This window comes from Microcebus murinus, chromosome 12, assembly GCF_040939455.1.
Source record: "Microcebus murinus isolate Inina chromosome 12, M.murinus_Inina_mat1.0, whole genome shotgun sequence".
Lineage (NCBI taxonomy): Eukaryota > Metazoa > Chordata > Mammalia > Primates > Cheirogaleidae > Microcebus > Microcebus murinus.
The window spans coordinates 13474240-13498615 of record NC_134115.1 but is presented as its reverse complement, the minus strand read 5'-3'; the positions used below and the strand labels follow the sequence as shown (position 1 = coordinate 13498615).

Genomic DNA, 24376 nt, shown 5'->3' with positions numbered 1-24376 from the left:
AGCTTTAACTAATGGTTGTGTATTGGATGCTCATCAAATAAAATTAAACAGACAGTACTGCCCTCCCACCTCCCTTTCTTTTTAGGATCTTTAAAATTCACAACAGACATCATTAGGCAGGGAAAATTTATTCATTAATTCAAGAAGTATTTATTGCATGCTTACTATGTAAAATAGCCATGCATATTCATTGTTTGCAGCAATAGAAGTATCTTTTTCTTGATAGAAAAAGAATGCTGTTACGTAGAACACTGAGTCAAGGAGAAAAATTCATTTTCCTTCAAGTTGCATGATGTAGTAGATTATTGAGTTTCAGGAATTGAAGCTCATCAAAGTATGCAGTGTTCATTTTTCTTCTTGCCTATGACTTGTTTCTATGTTTACAGTTCAGTTTGTGCATATGTAAATTTGTTTTCCTGATTTCTGTGCTTGCTTAATTCTTCAACATCTTTACTTCTGATGGTTCATGTTAGTTATCTGCTTTAAATCTAATTCCTTAGGCATTCCAGCACCACACATGGGCAAAAATGGAACACTTTCAAATGTCACTCCTTAAATGAACATACAGAGTGGTTGGGTGTAGAGATGAAGGGATGGTAGAATAATTGGGCTACAGAAATGGTACTGATGCCAGGGAGTTGCCCTTCAGTACAAATTGTAATTGCTCTGTGCCTTTGAATGGGAATGGATTTTCCTAATTCCTGTTGGGATTAGGGAGAGCTGGACTGAAACCACATTGTGGATTTTTAGGATGGAAGGAGGGCGATAGTGCATACAAATGATGCTTCTTGGAAAGTTCTGAGATAGTCTCTGAGAATCACTGATTCATAGGACAGGTATTTTGTTGTTTTTTGGAAAGAATTTCAAGAGATGATGTAGAAATAACAAAACCCTCCACCTTCTCCCCAAAGTAGCCAAGGGCCAGAGATAAGTGATTTGGCCACATTGATACAGTTTCTTTTTGGCAAAGCTGTGACTACTTGACTTTTATTCTTGCCAGCAGATAAAGCCACTTCACAGAGTTGTACTTAAATGATTCATGGGACATCTCCTAGTTAGTACTGTGCTACTTAGGCTGGTAGAGGAATAATTAGCACATGAATTTGGAAAAGTGAGCAAAGCAAATACATAATTAGGTCCTCTAGAGCTCCTACTGTTTTCCAGATTGACCATCATTGCAGCACCACTTTTCCAGATATTTCCTTCGTTCAACAAATGCATAATGAATACCTGCTCTGCCAGGCTTTTTCCCCCACTTGAAGTGCTAAAAATAGAGCACTGCTGGAGATAGTCTCTGCTATCATGTAGTTTATGTTTTCCGTGTTAATGGAGAAAATATAGTAAGCTTAGAAGGGTCTGAGGGAGGCCTAGTATATAGAGGGCCCATATTTCAGTTGAAATCTTTGGGGAAGAAAAACATTGATTGAAGAGATTTTGAAGAGCTAATTCTATGAGGCCGGCTAAATGAGTGGTTATGCATGAGGCCACTGGGGAAAGCCAGTCTCTGGCCCACACCGGGATTGAGCACAGAAGGATTATTAATAACCTTTTGGAGCCTTGATTCTCTCATCTGCCACAGATTTGTTGTGAGCACGAAGGGGATGCATGTGTAGTGCCTGGCTTGGTGCCCAGTTGATGGCCAGGGCTGCATCAGTGTTCTCTGGTATCACACGCGTGACAGCAGCCTCAGGGACAAAGGGCAGGCTGAGACACAGTCATCACGGCTGGAAGGGTTTCAAGCTAAGAAGCAAGCATTTCCCCGCATCCGTGTGCTTGCACAAAAGGTTCAGTGAATCAGCACAGTGGAAATGCAGCGTGTTCCTCTCCCTGCTTCTGAGAGTGATCTCGGGGCAGAAATGCTCCACATGAGGCTGGCTCAGTGTTTGTCAGAGCAGCGGAGGAGGTTTGGCGCCGTGGTGATCATCCTTTCTGCCTTGAGAGAAATGTTACGGTTTCTCTTTATAAAGGTTCCCTGTAAAAGGAGGAATAAACCAAAGCTGTTACTTCATTCTTGAGGCTATTGTTATGTATTTTTATGTTATGTTATACTGAAGATTTTGTGTGTTGTAAATTGCAGCTAAGCTTATGGAAGGGGGCTCTTCTTAAAGATGCAAAGGCCTCCTGGGAGAGGCCTTTTCTACCTTTCAGGTAGAAAATAAAACACATATATGAAATAACTTACTACTAGAATATAAATTGTTTAGACTGGTTAATTTTAAAAAGTATGACCTAGTATATCCATTTAGAAATAGTATTTCACAGACTATTATCCAAAAGGTTTGAAACTGATGATGCATATTATTGGCAGACATGGCCTTTTTTTTTTTTAATTGTAAAACAAATTGCGTTTCAGAGGGCCTTTCCATGCTTAATGCATAGCAAAGAGATTCGATTTATTTGTAAGGGTTGGGAGTCAGATATAAATAAGAAATTATATCTTTAAGTCTATTTTTTATTACCTTGGGAAAATTAATTTTAGTAGCCAGTATTTTGTTTTCCTTCCCATCTTAGCTACTGAATATTTTTTAACCTAAATAAATCCTTCACGTTAAAATTATTTTTATAAGAATCTGTAAGTTGAAATGAAAACATGGACAGACCTTATCTGAACATCTCAGGGCTGTTCCTCACTTAGAACAGACACTTTTATGAATGAGGTAAGTAGGTGCGGGGTTGTTGAAGACAAATGTGTGAAGAGATTGTAGTAGAGACAGAGAAACTGGTTCACAGGAACTAACTGATCTTCACATATTGTTTCTCTCCACTATTCTTTGGTTTTTAGCTTCCAAAGTGAGTCATTTAATTTTTAGTTTTGTAAGAAGTATTAGCTTCCATATTAGACAGGGATTACTTGAGAAAGCATTTTCAAAAATAAAGTTGACCTTAACCTTCCTAAACTCAAGAATATTTAACTGAAATATGTACATCTCATCTGGAGTCTCTAGTTAATATGAAAGTTTTACGCCCTTCTCTCTCTTTTTTTTTTCTATAGCTTTTCATGGATACTGCTCCAACAAAGGTATTCAGATCATTGACTACTTTGCAGTTCTTTCTCATGATTTTATACTGTAGAATTTAATCTGTTAGTTGTGATTCTTGGTTCCGTCCTTTCCTGTTTGCTTGTCTTAAATTTAGTCTTAGGTAGCAAGATTCAGTTTTCAGTAACTGTAGAGTATCTTTGGTATGTTTATGACTTAAGTTGAAATTTGTCTTTATATGAAAAATTTTGTTGGTTTCTGTGTATAGATAATGCTCAAAGTAGTTTCTGTGATATTTTGTTGTATTTAATATTAATTATTAATGCCAAATTGTGGGTGGTGGATATTTTTGGTAATACTAAACTGTTTCTATTTCATATGAATCTCACTTTTGTAGGCTCCTCCTGAAAGGATACTTAAAATGAGTAGTTGTAACTGTAACAGCTATTCTGGATTTTTTCCCCTAAGTTATTTAGTTCTTTCTAGACATTTCTTTGTCTAATGGACAGATTTATATCTTACTGAGTTTGACAAGTGGGAAATCTCATGAAATGGTAACTTGAACTTGGGGAACAGGGAAGTCTTTTTATATTCTCTCTTTTTTTTAATTTAAGAAGTATTCTGATTTACTTAGATTTTCAAGTTCCTCAAATAATGGCAGTAAGTATAAGAAGAAATCTGAGTGGCCCCATATATATCTTTATCCAATGAAAAAATTCTAACTTTATTCTTGGTCTTTAATACAGCTCTTTTAATTCTTAGTACCATTTAAATTCTAGAGGAGCAATCCTCTTAGAGAATGCTTTATTCATCAGTCAGTTAAAAATTTGGTCCCATTGTCTTTGAGTCTAAAAAGCTGGATAAATTAATTCTAGTTACATAATCTTGACTTCATTTCTCAGGTAGTTCACTTTTATAGCATTAACATTTCGTTGGCAGTGTACTTTTTACAAAAGAAAAACATCTTGTTCCTGATGTTGATGATATTTGTTGTTCCTTCAAGTTCTCATTTGAAAGTAAAATTACTTTCTTGGCACTGCTGTGCAATTTATGACATTGATCTTTTTATACCAAATCCATAATGCTGTAACATCATCACAGATTCTGAATTCTGCAAAGCCCTCTATTTTAGGACCATCTCAGCCAAATCATTCTCTGCATTTTACTCATTTATACTCATTTGTGTTTGTATGAATTGTGCTATGGAATTAATTCATGTGTCCATTCAGCAAGTATTTATTGTGCAACTACTTTGAGCAAGGAATTGAGCCAAGTGTTATAAAGGAAGGGAAGTAGGAATGTGACTTATGCCCCTTTTTTCTGAAGATTAAGAAGGAATACACTCTTAAGTCATCATCTCAATGAAGACAGGTAATGAAGGAATCAATAATTATGTAGTTTTTTTGCTCTCTTCATTTAAACAGTATCAGTTTGAGAGAATTTTGTGTTGGAAATGTCACTTGATAATTCTTATACAGAGTGAATTCTTATACAGAGTGAATCATTTTTCCAATATCTGATGAAAATGATCTGTCTTATGGTGTCTCTCTTCTTGTGTGTGTGCATGTCTGTGTGTACATGTTTTAACCTTTAAAAGAAATGAAGGAAAAGCTTCATTTTGGTATATAACTAATCATATATATTATATATATATAAATGTATTTATATTTTATAAATGTATTCATATAGTTAATAACTTACTGAAAACCCTATCTCTACTAAAACACATCCAAAGTCAATTAATTCTGTATCTCTAATTTGAGTCTTGAACTATCCCAGAGGATAGCATTTAAAGTGAGATTCTTTGTTTATTCTTGATAAGAAGTGATTACAGAACACCTCTTAGGCTGAATGTTGCTTCTTAAATTGAAGGCACTAAAGGTAAAGATTCCTAAATATTTCAGGAACTAGATTTCGTTGTGTGACTTGAGCTGAAAAACATTCTGATTTTCAGATTCTTCTATGGGTGCTGAGGAAGAAACGCTTTGACATAAATGTATAACAGAATTCAAATTGCAGCCTTAAATTTTTGGGAACTGTTCTCAATTTGCTCTTGGAATTTATTATTGTAATACTGTCATTAGATAGCTTGTTGGAAGCACCTAATACATGAAACTGAAGCATGTTAACATGCATTTCTTTCGTTTTGTTTTTTTTTTTTTTTTTGAGACAGAGTCTTACTTTTTTGTCCAGGCTAGAGTGAGTGCCGTGGCGTCAGCCTAGCTCACAGCAACCTCAAACTCCTAGGCTCGAGCGATCCTTCTGCCTCAGCCTCCTGAGTAGCTGGGTCTACAGGCATGAGCCACCATGCCCGGCTAATTTTTTATATATATATCAGTTGGCCAATTAATTTCTTTCTATTTATAGTAGAGACGGGGTCTCGCTCTTGCTCAGGCTGGTTTTTGAACTCCTGACCTTGAGCAATCCGCCCGCCTCGGCCTCCCAAGAGCTAGGATTACAGGCGTGAGCCACCGCGCCCGGCCATTTCTTTCGTTTTTGACAATGAACCGTCACAGAAGCGTTGAACTTAGCTAGCAAACATAACTGAGGCTCAGATTTTAACTCCACTATTATTATTAATAAAATAGTCTAATTTTAAACCACTGTGACTAAAAAGCTTAATGCACAAATTCAATCAAGATGCATTTGAGTGCATTTTATAGTCTCACCCTTGCAGTCACTGCTGCAAGAGCTGCAATAGAGATTTTAGACCTGACCACTGATCTCTGGGATGTGACACTAGCACACAAAACTGGGTAAGACAAGGTATAACCTGGTGCTGCCCACTGTATTGCATGGAGGAGCTTCTGTAAATTGCAGGGCTAGTTAAATCAGATGGATGCCTCTGAATGAATGGGATCCTTGGAAAGAAGGTTTGAGCTGGGTTTTAAAATTTTTTCTTATTGTCCCCTCCAGAACTAGCAGGAACTGTTCTTGATCACAGTAATATATGAGTCTGCTTTCTCCTCCTCCTTGACAGCACCCTCCTTGACATTGCCTCTGCACTAGCTGTTGGGGATGGGGGTGAGTGATTGCTGGGTGGGGATGAACTCTACCCCAGCATGAGGGGGTAATATCCTCTTCCTGCCTTTCCAGACCTGTCCCACATTGCTCTCTTATTCTACCGCTAATAAGCGTTGAGACATGACATTTAACCTGAATTAAATAACACCTTTGCACCAAAATGAAAAAATAATGAAATCTTTCTTACTGGGGAGGGCAGATATACCTCAATGCACCCTTTATCCATTTAGACCTATCTATTTAGGTTGTTTTGATCAAAGAAATTTTTATAGCTTAAATCTGTGGATTCAGAATCTGTGGATTTCCAGCCACAGTACTACAGGAATTTTTTTCATAGTGTTACAGTTTGGAGAGTTTCCAAAATAAAGATGTGGTATATTCTGAAAGCTAACCAATAAAATCGGACCTTTTTTCCAAAGCTTTGTGTTAAGAACTCTTATTTTAAAATGGGTTCAGAGAACAAATATTATTCTAATGTAGATTTATGAATCGAAATATTAAATTTCACTGTTTTATGCTATAAAAGCATTAATGCCAATTTTTTGTGTACCCATTAACAATCTTATGTAATAGTGTTTCGTTGTAATTATATTGTTTTTGAAATATTTACTAAAACTAAATAAGTATATATAAAACTACAGTTAGTGTCTCATTTTGTGTTCCCCTAGAACAGGTACTGAGTCAAGGATCCCAGTGCAAGTACTTCCTTTGGCAGTGATCCCAGCCAGGAAGCACTGGAAGGGGACTGGGGAAGTGAGCTGGTAAGGAAAGACAGGCAACAAATGGTTTATTACCAAGGAAGTTACCGCTGTACTTGGTACACTGGACCTGGATCCCAGAGGGGAAACCAGGGATCCAGCAGAAGATACATGCTTCAGAGTTATCCTAACAGGCTTGAGGGGGCTTAGCTATTTATACTCCAGTCACTGCTTGAGGGCTGCTGGGGTGGGGTGAATGATGATTTTCAAGTGCTGTAAGGGTGGACAGAAATGGATCTATAGGCCAGAGGGGCAATTGGAAACTGTGCTGAAAGCAGGGAGGGGACATGAGTGGTTCTTAAAGTACCTGCTGCATTCTAGTATATTATCGTTAATTTTTTCCTCTTAGTGCTGTTATTGTAAGTTCTTAGCTAGTTAGCGCTCAACCACTATCCCAAGTTGAGTGTGTTATCGTCGCTATGTTGTGTCCTGGTGGGGCATTTTTGACAGCTAGTGTTGAGAAAAGGTGTGCGTGTGACTACAGATTTGTTAGAACCAGTGGAAGAGTAGGTACTAAGCTGGATGATTCTGAGGCAAGCTTAATGAGTCCCTTTCAAAGAAATGTTTAAGGAAGCCAGGCGAAGATCAGTGTGCAATTAAGGACTGTTGGAAATTGTTTGATTTTCATGAAAGGCTTTATAAACATCACTGTAGCTTGGAGGTTTGACTAACAATTGTGTGATTAGAAGAATTCTGGCCAGTGGCAGGTCCTGACTTCAGTGAATATGAAGTGACTGGAAGAGCTGAGCCATTGCCAATGTAGAATGCCAGGAATGGATCTCCATGGAGACTTTGCAGATTCAGTTCAAGTTCCATTTCCAGGAACAACTTGTCCTTAGCTAAACAGAGTCGGTGGCTAAACGATGAGTCTGTGCATGTGAAGTCAACCACTTTAAGTCTTTTCTTTCTAACAAGGCCAGATAACAAGTAAATAGGTACTCTTGGGAATGTTTCAAAGTAAATAAATCTACTGGTTTAATTGCTCAAGAGTTTATTATCTGTGTATCATATGCTTGTAGGAAGTGTTACACAGATGGGCAGTGGGGAAATTACAAGTTATCACATGTGGTGTAATTCAGTGCTATTTTCCATAGGTACCTTTTTGGATGCTTTCCTCACTTGTATTAAATACAACCTTTTCATTTTTTCTTTGGAAATAATAATTCAGTCTGTTGTTCTTAGTAGAGGGAGAAAGTAAGCCATACTGCTAACCTTATAAGAGGTGGAATTTAATAATGCTCCTGTTTTCACATGGGATCAGGATTCAATAATTAAAGTCTTGACTTTGGAAGCATAATAATTTTAGAAATAATTTTTCTTCAGTTTCTTGAATATCAGTGGGCAGCTCTTAGAACTTATTTGAGTTAGTGCTGGTGATCTTCCTCCCCTTCGCGCTTGTTCCATGCACTTGAGGTATAGTCATGATTCCGGGTTCATGACACATTCATCGTTGGTTCATGCATGGCCCTTTATTAGGCATCCTGTGTTTTTCAAACATGACTCACTAGATAGCACTATACCCCTTCATCTCCAGTTGCATCTCTTTAGTTTTTCATTTTATTTATTATTTGAATAGGTAATATATGCACTTGGTTCAAAATTCAAGATATAAAGCACAGACAGGTATTCCTATTTTCCCTCCCCAGAATCAGTCAACATTATTAACCTCTCATATCTTAAAAGATTTCTATGCATTTACAAATATATATGTGTATGTATATATGTATGTTTGTATCCCCCTCGTACAAATTACAGCACATCATTCCCACTGTCCTGCACTTTTGCTTTCTTATTGCTCTTAGGAGGATCTCAATGGATGGTTAAGCTGCTGGTTTCCCTCTCCTTATCCCATTCATCTTCCCCATAAGGTACTTTTTATAATTTTTCACACTTGATATTTTGGGTAGGTAAATAAATTCACATGTTTCTGAGAACAAGTATAAAGTGAACAGTCTCTGCCAGCCCTTCCCTGCCCCCATTTGTCCAGTTCTCCCCACCCTTCTATTTCTTACAGATTTCAGTTTCTCATGTTTCCCTCAAGAATTTTTTTAAAAAACACATTTGCAAAAAATAGAGATTCTTTTAAAAATTATTAACAACTTGTTTATTTTGGAATAATTTTAGATTTACAGAAAAGTCAGAGATAACATAGCTCACCCAGTTTCCCCTAATGTCAACCTTTTATTATTACCATAGCACATTTGTCACAACTGAGAAACACATTGATGTGAACTATTAACTAAACTCCAGACTTTATTTGGATTTCCCCAGGTTTTCTATAAATATATTTTTTCCTCTACAGGATATACTACAGGATCCTACATTGCGTTAAATCGATTCTTTTTGAACTGAAAGATACCATATTCTAAACTGGTTCTGTACCTTGCTTTTTGATAAACCATATTTCATTGATTCTAAAATATAATAGAATGTAATGATTATTTTAAGTACTTCTAAGAAAGGAAAAATGCTGCCAATTATAAGTTACTACTGATTGTAAGATATGGCATAATTTCAGAGATGTTCAAATGTGAAAAACATACATTTTAAAATTGATAGAATATGATATACCTTGGAGAGGTTTCAACTGTATTTCATGTAGTTTCCTCATTCTTTTCTATAGCTTCATAGAATTTCACTTTGTAATGTACATAAGGTCTTAAATCAAGTCCTTATTGATATTCATTCATTATTTTCAGTCTTTAGCTATAAAAATGCTGTATTTAATAACTCGGTACATTTCATTTCACATATGTATGGTTATGTACAGGGAGTGACTTTTTAAAAGTCAGTGGCTGAGTTAGAGGTACACATATTTGTCATTTTGATGGAAATTATAACAATTTACAATTCCACTAACAATCTATGAGAGTACTTATTTTTTTAATAGCTTCACAAATGGAGTGGGTCACCAAATTTTAGTATTTTCGTCAATCTAATAGGTGGAAAATTATAGCTTCAATATAGTTTTCATTTGTATTTCTGTTCTGAGTATAAATTGGTTCTGAAAAAACTGGCTATAAATATCCTTTGCTCATTTTTCTTTCTTTCTTTCTTTCTTTCTTTTTTTTTTTTTTTGAGTCAGGGTCTTGCTCTGTCACTGGGGCTAGAGTATAGTGGTATCATCATAGCTCACTGCCACCTCAAACTCCAGGCTCCAGCCATCCTCTTGCCTTAGCCTTCCAAGTAGCTGGGGCCATGGGCACGCGCCACCATGCCCAGTTAATTTTTCTATTTTTTTGTAGAGAAGGGGTCTCACTCTTGCTTGGGCTGGTCTCTAATTCCTGGGCTCAACCAATCCCCCTGAGTTAGCCTCCCAAAGCCCTAGGATTATAGGCCTGAGCTACTACACCCGGCCCTTTTGCTCATTTTTTCTACAGGACTACTGACTGTTTCCAATTTTTATGCATTAGGCTCTTTCAAAATTAGGGAAATTATTATCTGTGATGAATTACAAATATATTTTCCATTTGTCATTTACCTGTTGATTTACTTATACTTGTGGTAGCGATGTGTGTTTGTCATGCAAAGTTTATAGCTAACCCTGCTAATCTTTTCTCTTATGGCTTCTGGATTTTAAGTCAATAAAGTTATTTAAGGAATTCTCCTGTGTTTTCTTCCATTTCTCCTATCCTGGTGTTTATGCTAGTGTTCTCATGAATTTTATTTTTACATATATTATAAACCCCACTATTATGTTTGTTAATTACTTTTATTAAAGTAATCATCTTTTAAAGACCTTTAAATAAGAACAGTAAGTCTTACATATTTATCCATGTAGTTAGCATTTCTGGTGCCATTCATTCCTTTGTATAAGTCTAGATTTACAATGGGTATTTTTCTTCTACCTGAAGGATATCTTTTAACATTTTTTATACTGGACATCTGCTAGTGATGAACTATTTCATCTTTCGAATGTCTAAAAATGCCTTCATTGTGCCTTTGTTTTTGAAAGATTTTTGCTTAGTATCGAACTCTAGGTTGAATTCTTCTTTTTTCTTTCCATACTTTAAAGATGTTGCTCTACTGTCTTATCAGTTGCATTGGTCCCAACAAGAAATCTGAGAGCCATATCTTTGTTTTCTCCATCTGTAATATGTACTTTTTCTCTGGCTGCTTTTAAGATTTTCTCTTTATCACTGGTTTTGAGCAGTTTGATTATGGTGTGCATTGGTATAGTTTTCTTCATGTTTCTTGTGCTTGAGATTCATTGAATTTCTTGTATCTGTGTGTTTATAGAGTTCATCAACTTAGAAAGTTTTCAGCCATTAATTCTAAACATTTTTTTCTGCCTTCCCCTCCTTAATATACAGTTATCTGTTTATTAGGCCATTTAAGCCATCTCACAGCTCACTCATGTTCTTTTCGTTTTTTTGTATTTTCCCCCATTGCTATGCCTTCACGTTCACTAATCTTTTCTTCTCCTATATCTTATCTGCCATTAATCGCATCCAGTATATTTTTCATCTCATACATTATAGTTTTCATCTTCAGAAACATTCAGTTTGGGCTATTTTTATATCTTCTGTGTCTCTGCCTTTTTTTGTTGCTGTTAGGAGTTCTATTGAGATATAATTCACATACCATACAGTTCACCATTTTAAGTGTATATTTCAATGGGTTGTTTTATGAGTGGTATATTTTATATAGCACCAAAATGTTTAATATTTAATTTTAAATAATTTTAAAAGCCATTTTTGATAAAAACTATATTTATAGAGTTGTACACCTGTCGTCATAATCTGATTTTAGTACATTTTCATTATCCCCCAAAAAATACCGGTACCCAGTAGCAGCAACTCCCCCTTCCCTTTGCCTCCATCCCAGGCCTGGGAAACCACTAATCTACTTTCTGTCATTATAAATTTCCTATTTTGGATATTTTATATAAATGGGATCATACTCTTTATGGTCTTTTCTGACTAGTATTTTTCACATATTATAATGTTTGTGAGGTTCATCTATTTTGTGGCATGTATCAGTATTTTATTCCTTTTATGGCTGAATAATATTACATTGTATGACTGTCATATTTTGTTTATTCATCAGTTGATGGACATTTGAGTTGTTTCTATTATGAATAATGCTGCCGTGAACATTCATAGAGAAGTTTTCATGTGGACATTTAATCTTACTACTTAATATATGGAAGATAGTTACAACTTTTAATGCTCTGCTCTGCTAATTCTAATTTGTGTATCAGCTCTGAGTCTGTTTTGTTTGACTATTTTCTTCTCTATGGGTCATGCTTATCTGCTGCTTTTTATGCCTGGCAGTCTTTGATTAGATGCCAAATTTTATCTTAGTAGATGTTTTTGTATTTTTATAAATCTTCTTGAGCTTTGTTCAGGGATGTAGCTAAGGTACTTGGTAACAGTCTAATAACTTTAAGGTCTTTTGTGATCTGTTAGGGAGACCTGGATCCGTGCTTAGTCCAGGGCTAATCATTACTCACTTTTGAGATAAGATCTTCCTGAGTATTTTATCCCTGCAGTCCCCAACCTCTGGACCTGTACTGACCTGTGGCCTGTCAGGACCCAGGCCGCCCAGCAGGAGATAAACACAGGCCAGCGAGCAAAGCTTCATCTGTATTTATAGTGGCTCCCCATCGCTGACAACACCCCCTGAACTCCACCTCCCGTCAGATCAGGGGGGCATTAGATTCTCACAGGACCAGGAACGCTGCTGTAAACTGCCCACAGGAGGGATCTCGCTTGCGCGCTCCTTATGAGAATCTAGTGCCTGATGATCTGAGGCGGAGCTGAGGTGATGATACCAGCTCTGGGGAGCAGCTGCAAATACAGATTATCATGAGTAGAGAGGTTTGTATAATTATTATATATTGTAATAATAGAAATAAAGTACAGAGTAAATATAACGCGCTCGAATCATTTCGAAACCATCTCCCCCAAGCCCGGCTCCGCCGCGCCCCTCCCAGTCCATGGAAAAATGGTCTTCCATGAAACTGGTCCCTGGTGCCAAAAAGATTGAGGACCGCTCTTCTACCCAGTGTCCTGTGATTCAGGAGTTTTTACATAATGGCTGCTGGGGACAAACACTGTTCCCAGCCTGTGTGCGTATTAGACACTGTGTGCTCTAATCCTTTCAGAGGCTGCTTTCCTGGGTCTTGAGTAGTTTTCCTCACACGCATGTGCCGTCGTCTGCTAAATACTTGGGAGCCCTTGCAGATCTCCAGGGTTCTCTCTCTGCAGCTTTCTTCACGTTGGTACTCTGTCCTGTGAGCTCTTGCTGCCTTGGTTTCCCCAGATTCAGGTCCATCTCCTCAAGTCAGGGAATCTGCCAGATTCTGCCTGAGTTTATCTATCGTCTTTGTGCACCAGCAGTAAACTGAGGCAAATGCAGGGCTCACCTTTTAGTTTCTTGCATCTCAGGGATTGCTTGTATCCTTCATTGCTTGATATCTAGAGTCTTGAAAAACATTTCATTTATTTTGTCTGTTTTTAAAAATTGTTGTTTTTTTAGGAGGAATAATCTGGTTCCTGTAACTCTAGCTTGGCTAGCAGTAGAAATCCTGTGTTTTCTTATTAATTTTGTGTTTTCGTTTTCTTATATCTAAATATTTTTTCTTTTTTTGTTTTTGAGACAGAGTCTCACTTTGTTGCCCAGGCTAGAGTGAGTGCCATGGCGTCAGCCTAGCTCACAGCAACCTCAAACTCCTGGGCTCAAGCAATCCTACTGCCTCAGCCTCCCAAGTAGCTGGGACTACAGGCATGCGCCACCATGCCCGGCTAATTTTTTCCTATATATATTAGTTGGCCAATTAAGTTCTTTCTATTTTTAGTAGCTACAAAGTCTTGGTCTTGTTCAGGCTGGTTTTGAACTCCTGACCTTGAGCAATCTGCCCGCCTCGGCCTCCCAGAGTGCTAGGATTATAGGTGTGAGCCACTGCACCCAGCCTATCTAAATATTTTGTTCATTTAAATTCACTCTGCTATGAGGTCACAGAGCCACTTTTATTTATTTTTTCAGGTGGTGGCTACCTAATACAATTTATTTATTTGACATCTGGTTTGATTTACCATCTTTATCATGTATTATGTTCCTGAACATGTCTGGGTCTGTTTGAGGACTTCTATCATATGTGTCCTTCAGGTACCAGCAACACTCTGTTTTCATGATAGAGGCCTTTTAATATATTTTTATATATGGGGTGCTAGCCCTTTCTAACACTCTTTTTTTTTTTTCTTCTCCAGCTTTCCCTGTAGGTATTTTTTTTTTTTTTTTTTTTTTTGAGACAGAGTCTCACTTCGTTGTCCAGGCTAGAGTGAGTGCCGTGGCGTCAGCCTAGCTCACAGCAACCTCAAACTCCTGGGCTCAAGCGATCCTCCTGCCTCAGCCTCCCAAGTAGCTGGGACTACAGGCATGCGCCACCATGCCCGGCTAATTTTTTTTTTTTTTTTTTATATATATCAGTTGGCCAATTAATTTCTTTCTATTTATAGTAGAGACGGGGTCTCGCTCTTGCTCAGGCTGGTTTTGAACTCCTGACCTTGAGCAATCCGCCCGCCTCGGCCTCCCAAGAGCTAGGATTACAGGCGTGAGCCACAGCGCCCGGCCCCCTGTAGGTATTTTTATTTGTTTGTTTTTATTTTTCCATATGAACTTTAGGATGAACTTGCTTATTCCATAAACAAACCAAAAAATCCTTTCAATTATTTATATGAACTAACTTAGGGAGAAAACATTCTTTATATGATGACTCTTCTAGTCACAAACATGGTATGTCTTTTTGTTTGCTCAGGTCTTCTTTTGGGTTCCTCAGTAATGTGTTAAAATTTCATAGTGTTCTTGCACATTACTTGTAAAACATTTTACTAGGTATTTAGTCTTTGTTGTTAACTATTAATATTATAAATGGGGTTGGTTTCCCTTCTGTTTTATTTCACATATTAATCATTCTCTGAACAGTTAACTAAACTCTTAAGGACAACATTTTAATTTTATTTAATTAACTCTAACTCCCTAGTGCCTACCATGGGGGTTGCAAGACAGAAGTAGCTGTTCAGTATTTACAAGTTAGAATAAAGATTGAAGCATTGCTATCATAACATCCTTAATACTACATGTACATCATAGATGACTGTCTCATAGCTTGGTTTTTTATTTATTAAAATTTAAGGATTGATCGTTCTGATCTTGTAAGCATTTTATCTTATAGCCCTTGTAAAAAAGACTTTATTAATATTCTTATTTAGCTACCTGCTTTTTGGGGGTTTTTTTTGAGACAGAGTCTTACTCTATTGCCGGGGCTAGAGTGCTGTGGCGTCAGCCTAGCTCACAGCAACCTCCAACTCCTGGGCTTAGGTGATCCTCTTGTCTCAGCCTCCTGAGTAGCTGGGACTACAGGCACGCACCATCATACCCAGCTAATTTTTTCTATATATTTTTAGTTGGTCAATTAATGTCTTTCCATTTTTAGTAGAGACAGGGTCTCGCTCTTGCTCAGGCTGGTTTTGAACTCCTGACCTTGAGCTATCCTCCTGCCTGGCCTCCCAGAGTGCTAGGATTACAGGTGTGAGCTACCATGCCCAGCCTAGCTACCTGTTTTTGAAGTCTGTAGAGCAAGTTAGCACAGCTAATAGTGATCATATTTTAGTAAATAGATTTCTTTGTTCAATAAGTGAATAGGACTTTGCTTGAGAAGCAAAATAACTTTTTAAAAACTTAAAGTTTTACATTGCTGAAAGAAATTAAAGAAGGCACAAATAAGTGGAAAGACATCCTGTGCTTGTGAATTGGAAGATTTAATATTGTTTAAATGTCCATACTACCCAAAGTGATCTATAGGTTGAATGTAATTGTTATCAAAGTCTCAATGGACATTTTTTGCAGAAATAGAAAAAGAACATCCTAAAATTAATATGGAATCTCAAAGGACACTGAATAGCCAAAACAATCTTGAAAAGGAATAAAAAAAAAAAAGCTGGAGGCCTCACTTCCTGATTTTAAAATATATTACAAAGCTATACTAATCAAAACAGTATATAGTACTGGCATAAGGACAGACATGTAGACGAATGGAACAGAATAGAGAGCCCAGAAATAAACTCTCAAATATATAGTTAAATGATATTTGACAAAGATGCCAAAATTTATACAATGGGAATAAAATAGTCTCTTTAACAAAATGATATTGGGAAAACTGGATATCCATGTGTAAAGGAATGAAGTTGGACACTTACAACTTCATTCCTATATATAAAAATTAACACAAAATGTGCTAAAGACCCTAAATGTAAGACCTTCTGAAACTATAAAAATCTTATAAGAAAGCATAGGAAAAAGCTTCATGACATTGGATTTGGGAATAATTTCTTGGATATGACACCAAAAGCATAGGCAACAAAAGAAAATATAGACAAATGGAATTATATCAATCAAACTTTAAAACTTCTGCTTAGCAAAAAACAATAGAATGAAAAGGCAACCAAGATAAATGGATAAATGAAATACCCATATGATAGAATACTATTCAGGAATAAAAAGAAATGAACTATTAATATACACAACATAAAGTTACCTCTCCGTGAGTAAAAGAAACCAGCTGAAAAGACCACATATTGTATGACTCAATCTATATGAAATGTCCATAACAGTTAAATGCATAGAGACTAACAATGCTAGGCACAGTTATTGCCTAGGAATGCAGACTAGAGATAAGAAGTAAGGTTGACTGTACATAAGCACCAGGGGTCATTTTGGGGGTTGTGGAAACTTTCTAAGACTGTATTGTAGTGATGGTTGCACAGCTTTTAAATTTACTAAAAATCCCTAGCACTCTAGGAGGCTGAGGCAGGTGGATCGTTTGAGCTCAGGAGTTTGAGACCAGCCTGAGCAAGAGAGAGACCCCATCTCTACTAAAAATAGAAAAAAATTAATTGGACAACTAAAAATATATGAAAAAAAAATTAGCCAGGCATGGTGGTGCATGCCTGTAGTCCCAGCTACCCAGGAGGCTGAGGCAGAAGAATTGCTTGAGCCCAGGAGTTTGAGGTTGCTGTGAGCTAGGCTGACGCCACGGCAATCTAGCCCAGGTAACAAAGTTGAGACTCTATCTAAAAAAAACAAAAAATTTTTTTTTTACTAAAAACCATTGACGTGTACATTAAAATGGGTGAATTTTAATAAAATTAAAGGAGAATCTGGGTTCAAAAAGAAAGAAAAGACAACCCAGAATGGGAGTAAACCATGTATCTGATAAGGGGATAATACAAGGGGTTAATATGTAGAATATATGAATATATAAAGAACTCCTGCAAATCAACAACAAAAACCAAATAATCCAATTTAAACTTTAAATATGCAGCTTTCTAAAGAAGATATATAAATGATCAGTAAGCATATGAAAAAATGCTTAACAGCCAGCAAGGTGTAGTGTTAGGAGTCTTAGGAGTAGTCTTAGGAGTCTGAGGTGGGAGGGTCGCTTGAGCCCAGGAGTTTGAGGCCAGCCTGGGCTACATAGCAAGATCCCTGTCTCTTTAATAGAAAAAAGAAAAACAAAAAGATGTTTAACATCACTAATCATTAGGGAAATACAAATCAAAACCACACTTGTTAGGATGGCCACTATTAAAAAAAAAAGGAAATGAGTGTTGAGGATATGGAGAAATTGGAGCCCTTTCACAGTGTTGGTGGGAATGTAAAATGGTACAGTTGCTCTGGAAAACAGTATGGAGGTTCCTTAAAAATTAGAAATAGAACTGCCATATGATCCAGCAATCCTACTTTTGGTTATATATCCAAAAGAATTGAAAACAGGATCTCAGAGATATTTTCATACTTATGTCTATTGCAGTTTTCCCCAGTAGCCAAGAGGTAGAGGCAACTTAAATATCTATCAGCAGATGGATAAATAAAGAAAATGTGGTATATACATACAATGGAATATTATTCAGCCTTATAAAAGAAGGAAATCCTGTCATTTGCTATAACGTGGATGATCCTTAAGGACATTATGCTAAATGAAATAAGCCAGTCACAAAAAGACAAATACTGCATGATTCCATGTATATGAGGTATCTATAGTAGTCAAACTCAGACAAAGTAGAATGGTAGTTGCTGGGTGCTGGGGGGATAGAGAAAAGGGGAATTCCTGTTATAGAGTTTCAGTTTAGCAAGCTGAGAAACTTAGTGACCTATTGCACAAAAATATGCATACAGTTAACACTACTGTACTGTACATTTAAAAATGGCTAAGATGGTAAATTTTATGTGTTTTAGACCAAAATTTAAAAACTTAATCGTTTTAAAAAACTCAGTTTGCAGGCTACTCTTAATATTTTGCTTGTGTAGGTTTTCTCTCCTGGATTATTAGGCTCTTGGAGATCAAGAGCCCAGATTTCAGAGGATGTTTTACTTGTAAATTGAGCAAATAAGTATGTTTGACAAATACGAGGGTTAGGTTACCTTTAGGAATGGAACAGAATATTTGAAATTAGAATTGATTAGGAAAATTTAGGATGTATGATTAAGCATAAACAGAATGCTTGTATATATCCATTCAATTTAAACAAACAAAAAACCCAATGAAATATACTTTCTAGGTATAAATTTTAATCACAATTTTTAGTATTTTTATGATTTCTTTCTACAGAAAGATTTATCTCCTGCTGCTTACAGGAAGTGTTTTTCTATTATAGCTATCCATATAATATTATACAATATAAAGCTGCTCCATAAGCTGAACATCACTTTGTTATAAAATAGGTAAAATTCAATATTGACATTAAAATTAACAGATTTTTAATGACTTTTTCTAAAACTGCCCTTTTCATGTAGAAAAGGTAGTATTTTAAAAACTTTAAGTTAATTTCCCATTCCAAATAAGACTAATTCGAAATTTCGATGGCAATTTGGGAAATTTAGTAAGAGCTTTTTGCCCTCAAAATCAAAGTATAAACAAATTTCTCTTGAAATCCTTTGGCTTACTGTTTCCTGTTGAGTTGCTGACAGGCTTGTGCACTGCAGTGGGCTACTGCAGAGAGCTAAATGCTACTGCTGTGAAAATCTGGTGTTTTAAGAAATGACCTGTAAGTAAAGGTAGCATGCTCCTTTGCTGAACACCCTGTGTGGCTGGGTTAATAGAGGGCTTCTAGCAAACATCCCACACTCTCTCCTAGGTTCCCGCACAGTTGTGCTGCCTCCTGCTCCCCTCCTGGGGCTCCCCTCTTGGGCCTCCCAGCAGGCTTCTTCTGTGGTGTCTCTGCCCCCACAAAAAGCAGAGCTTTGAAGGGAATTGAGCCTTTCTATGATGTGGGTTTCAGTGGTGTTTTTGGCCTTTCTTTTTGGAAAAAAATAAAAAGAAATTAAATCTTGAAAGCCATATCATATAAAATATGCAGGTTTGTAAGTCATTTACCTGAGCCCTTTATTTTTCTAGAGGCTTTCCTTGAAGTTATACTGTGCTACAAGAATGAGAAATAGGGGGAGGGGCTCCTTTTTCTAATGCTGTGGGACAATTACTGGTATGCACGCACCTAAATATTGATTGACTCAGAGCACATTGGTTGTATTAATATATGTTCAAAGCTTTGTTTTACCCTGTTGTCACAGCTGAGTGACGCTGTTTAAAGTTATTCTTCCTTGGGGCTGCCTCTCTCATTTATAAAATGGGGATTATACTACCTGTATCCTAAGACTATGGTGAAAAATAAATGAGATAACATGTGTAAAGTACCTAGACTAGGATGTACTCAATAAAGGAGAATTTCCTTTTTGTTTAGCTGTGTCTGCCCTTCCTCCATTGAGTTAATCATTTGTTTATGGAACAATGTCTGTCGCCTGAGTGCCTGTTGTGAACTAGGCCTTGTGCTGGGTGGGGTGTGTTTCCAACCAGAGGTGCTATGAGACCCACTGCCAGGGATCAAGACTCTTGAGCAAAGGCCCTCAGAACTGAAGGAAGCCATTGCTCCTTGCTCTTTTGCTTTGCTGAGGGAGGAGGCCTCCTGTCTCTCAGTATCCCACTTGTCAGAGACTATAGATTAGAAACTGGCGGGTTTATTTCCTCTGTGCTGTCCATTATATTAAATAGTAACCACTAACCACATGTGGCAGTGGCTACTGTCCTGGTCAGAGCAGATAGAGACATTCCCATCACTGCAGAAAGTTCTTTCGGACCGGGATGTTCTAGGTGGTGCGAGAGAGCTGGATCCTCAGTGATCATTCTTTTTTAAGAAAAAGAGAGAGATGAGGAGAGCTTCAGATTATTCTGCTATATTTATGTTACTTGAAACAAATCTTAGCTGGAGCTGTATGACATGTATTGTCACTCTTTTCTCTTTATTCTTAATCCAGTTTACTTTTTAAAACAACGGAATGGCAGATAATCTTTCTATTAAAAGATAATTTAGGTTCTATTTCTGTGCATTTTCCTTTGTGAAGATCTTAGGGCCTGAGGAGCTGCCCTTTTTTTTTTTTTTTTTTTTTTTTAAGGAAACAATCTATTACAGACTGAAGAGGGATACAAATATTAACTGTTTTAAGACTCTTTGAAAGAATTTTTCCACTAGCCACATTATCTTTTCTGACAAGTCTTTTTTAAAAAAAATTGCAATGAATTTATTATTCTTGGTCTATAATAATTCTTAATTTTAGGTCATGATAATTCTCAATTATATTCTATACAGAATGTTAGTTCTGTAGTCTTCTCATGGATCTGTATCAGTTAAGATTATTTGGTTATTCCCCCCACCCTATCCCATGCTCTTTTAAAAATTAAAGTCTAAGATTTAGGTGTAGTTTGAATTTTAGCAAGTGTATACACCTATGAACTGCTGCTCCAAAGTTCCCTCTGAGTCCTTTTCCAGTCAACCCCCTACTCCAAGCATCTGCTATCTGATTTCTAGCACTATAGATTAGTTTTACCTGTTCTTGAACTTAATGCATACAGAATCATAAAGCACGAAGTGTTCTGATCAGCAGCATTTTAGAGATGCATCCATGTTGTCCTGTGTCAATACTTTGTTCATTTGTTATTGCTAAGTTGTGTTCCTTTGTATGAATATGCTATAATCTGTTTATCCATTCTTATTGATGAACATTTGGGTTTTTCCAGTTTTTGGCTATCATAAAGCTACTACAAATATTTGTGTGCAAGTCTTTTTGTAGATACACATTTTAATTTCACTTGGGTGTATATATATATTTAGGAATAGAATGGCTGGGTCATAGAGAAAGCATATGTAACTTTATAAGAAACAACTAAATTTGTCCAGTGTTTTAATACCATTTTACGTAAGCAATGTGTGAGTTCTAATTGCTCTACATCTTCTCCAACAATTGGTATTGTCATTCTAATTTTAGTCATTCTTGTGGGTGTGAAGTGGTATTTCATTGTGAGTTTAATTTGCATTTCCCTGATGTTAAATGCTTTTTTTCAAGGGCTTATATGCCATTCTTATATCTGCTTTTGTGAAATGTCTTCAAGTCTTTTGCCCTGCTTCCCGTTTTTTTCAAAACTTAATATGTACACTCAGTCTACTATATGCCATTCATTTTAAAGAAAAAAAAACCGCAGTCAAATTGGTATGATGATGCTTTTTAGATCTCCCTGCAAAGTTTTTCTAAAGAAAGAACTACTCATTAATATGATTAATGGCCTAGAATTGTGACATGTCCTAAATATTGTTAGGAAGGACTTGATATATCATTGGAGACAAAGTATTATGAATAAGAATTTGCTTCTGATGAGGCAGTTATAGATTCAAAATACTCATTAAAGTAAATCCTTGTCTTATTCACTGCCAAGAAATTTGAAATGAGAAAGACATTTACTTATCTTTTTCCTCCTTTGAAATGTTTATTTATTAATGGATAGAAAAATTAGAACTTAATCTATCAAAGTTCATGGCTTATGATCCTAGAAGAGTATTTGTCTGCTGAAAGTGACTGCTTTATTTCTGTGTGACTTCTTTCCTGGTCAAGAGCCTGACTTCTGTGATTGTGATCCAAATGTTTTAGGACATGTTAGTGATGCCCTGTCTAATCTAACTCTTTGTATCATATTGCTGGAAACTGACCTGAGACAGTTTGGTTATGCATAGTTCTTAGAACTTTTTGATAGACATCAGTAACTGCCAAAAAAACTTGAGATAGATGGGGGTTAGCTACTCCCCCACAACCTTGCTCTACCAGCTTATAATGAAAGCTAGTCTCAGATGAAAAATTCTTGCATACAGCATCCACTTAAGAAATAAATATTTATTAGCCAATAAGTACAAAACAGATGATACACCCTGTCCTATATGCTTAGCTCCTGCATTTTTAGGTACTCTGTGTCCTCCTTTTAAAAGAAAGGTTTACTTGAAGCAGACATGACATGACAGTATTTCAGGTACAGGATTCTATCACCCTTATATTTGGTACCAGTCAATTAGAAATCCTCACAACTAGTAGCTGGATGGTGGTTTGGGGTGGGGGCAGTTAAGGCATCCAGACTTAATGTCTCAAACACTATCCCTAAATAAGAGTTTCATTGGGTTCTTACTTGTTCATGCAAGTGTGGGGTGTCTGCAAAATATTTTAGACAATCTACATAATAGGGACAGTCACTAATTTCACCAATGAGAGCCCATTTCTCATAGCTATTATTCTGATTAACAAGCCACTAATTTTTCCAATAAAAATATTTTTTGGCACTCAGTACTTTAATTATAAATTCTCCAGAGGTATGCATAAGAGAAAAGCTATTATATCTCCTCTGGGATGTGACTTCCTGCTTTAATAATGGCTGTTTATCTCTGGAGTATGAGTTTCTGATTAGAGCAGCTGCCCCCAGATGTACCCGACTGGCTCCACAATATAGCTTAAACCTATAGGTTTTTACCTCTGCAGTTTAAAGTAAATTTATAGTAACCCAGGCCAATTATATAAAATGAGTAAGAAGAGAATAGTCCACTCTACTTCCTAATCAGTTTAATTAGTAAGTACTTTAAAAGTCTCAGATAAGAGTCATTAACTGAGAATTTTATTGCTTTATCTTTAGTTTTTAAGAGACAGAGTCTTGCTTTGTTGCCCAGCCTGGGACCTTGAACTCCTGGGCTCAAGTGATCCTCCTGCCTCAGCCTCCCAAGAAGGTGGAACTATGCACCGACATACCAGGCTAAATTTTAAAATTTTTTTGTAGAGATGAGGTTTCACTATTTTGCCCAGGCTGGCCTCAAATTCCTAGTCTCAAGTGATCCTCCCTTCTTGGCCTCCCAAAACACTGGGATAATTAGGTAACATTCACTGATAAAGGAAACTAGTGCCTTGAATTCTAATTTCGCTCTAGTGTCACATTGCGACAGAGCATGAGAGACAGGGAGCTGGAGAGATTTTTTTTTCCCAGTGATTTAAGTTTCAGGGCCACTTGTTTTAAAGGAGAAAGAGCAGAGCCGATAGAGCATTCCTCAGTTCCTCCCTGTAAAGTGCACGTGAAACGACTTTATATCTCCAGTCCAGGAATAAAGAAGGGGAAATTAAAATAATGAAGGGTGATGAAAGGCCACTGGCAGGAGCACTCATTAATGCATCTTGCCAGTTCAGCGTGCTAGCTCCATGCTGTGTTTAGCCATGTGTCTGCACTGGGAGGGTGCATCTTGACCACATTGCACAGGGAAGCAGAGGACACCCAGGTTGAGGGGAGCATGCCTGTGAAAAGTGAAAGGCTTCCCCCCATTGCTCCTTCACTCCCCAGAGGAATATATTTTCAATTATGAACTAACACTGAGACGGTCTTTAAAACCCAAAAAATAACCATAAAGCAAAAGTTTCCTTTCCTGCTCCCCATCACAGTTCCATTTCCATAGTGACCACTGTAACTCTTTGGTGGGGTATTCTAGTTGCTTTTCTGTTTATTTTTAATACATATAAATTTACCTATAGAAATGTGGCTTAATTTTGCTTTGTCCTTTTTACATATATCATGTAACTAGTTTTTTAAAAAAGAATTTTCCCTATGTACAACTGTGGAAAGATTACATATTGATCTACCTTATTAATTTTAAGTGATAGTAATACTGCCATAGTTTATTTAATTACTCCCCTATTGATGGTAATTGTTATTTCCATTTAGTTTTACTGCAGACACTGCTATGATAAGCACCCTTACAACTGCTTCTTAGTGTTCCTATGCTGGTTTCTCTCAGGCAGATATCAAGAGAGGGACTAGCTGGGTCACAGGTTACATGAGTAACAGATGCTGCTAGATTCCCCCCCCCAAAATACCCACCAATTTACACTCTTACCTTCTTTGTATGAAAGTAGCAATTTCCCTACAACCTTTCCCTAATTAACATCAGTATTTTAAACTTTTTCTAATTTGATGGCGTGAAATTTCATTGTTTTGTAATTTTCATTTTTCTAATTACTAATTAGGTTAAACATATCACATGGTTTTGTGTCATACATATTTTCCTGATTTGTCTTCTTTGCATATGACTATTTTCTATTAGGCTGTTTGTAATTTTAAGATTTTTTATAGGAATATTTTTGTGTGTCTATATATATTTTCTTGCTACTTATAGCTTTATATAAGCTACAAATATTTTCTCCCAGTTACTTTTTTAAAAAAATAACTTTTAGATTTACAGAAAAGTTGCAAAGACAGCACAGAGT

The 24376-nt window shown here is 36.6% G+C and overlaps 1 protein-coding gene across 8 annotated transcripts in view; it reads left to right on the top strand.

Annotated features, from left to right (window-relative positions):
- Positions 1-24376, top strand: part of CDC14B (cell division cycle 14B) — a 99680-nt gene that overhangs the window by 4453 nt on the left and 70851 nt on the right. For 4 of the 8 annotated variants that reach the window (XM_012787241.3, XM_012787235.3, XM_012787237.3 and 1 more), the window contains exon 2: positions 2993-3019. The exons of the other annotated variants lie outside the window; for them this stretch is intronic. In XM_012787241.3, the coding sequence (XP_012642695.1) occupies positions 2993-3019 (27 nt within the window). The remainder of the gene's footprint in view (positions 1-2992; positions 3020-24376) is intronic. 8 annotated transcript variants of the gene reach the window in all.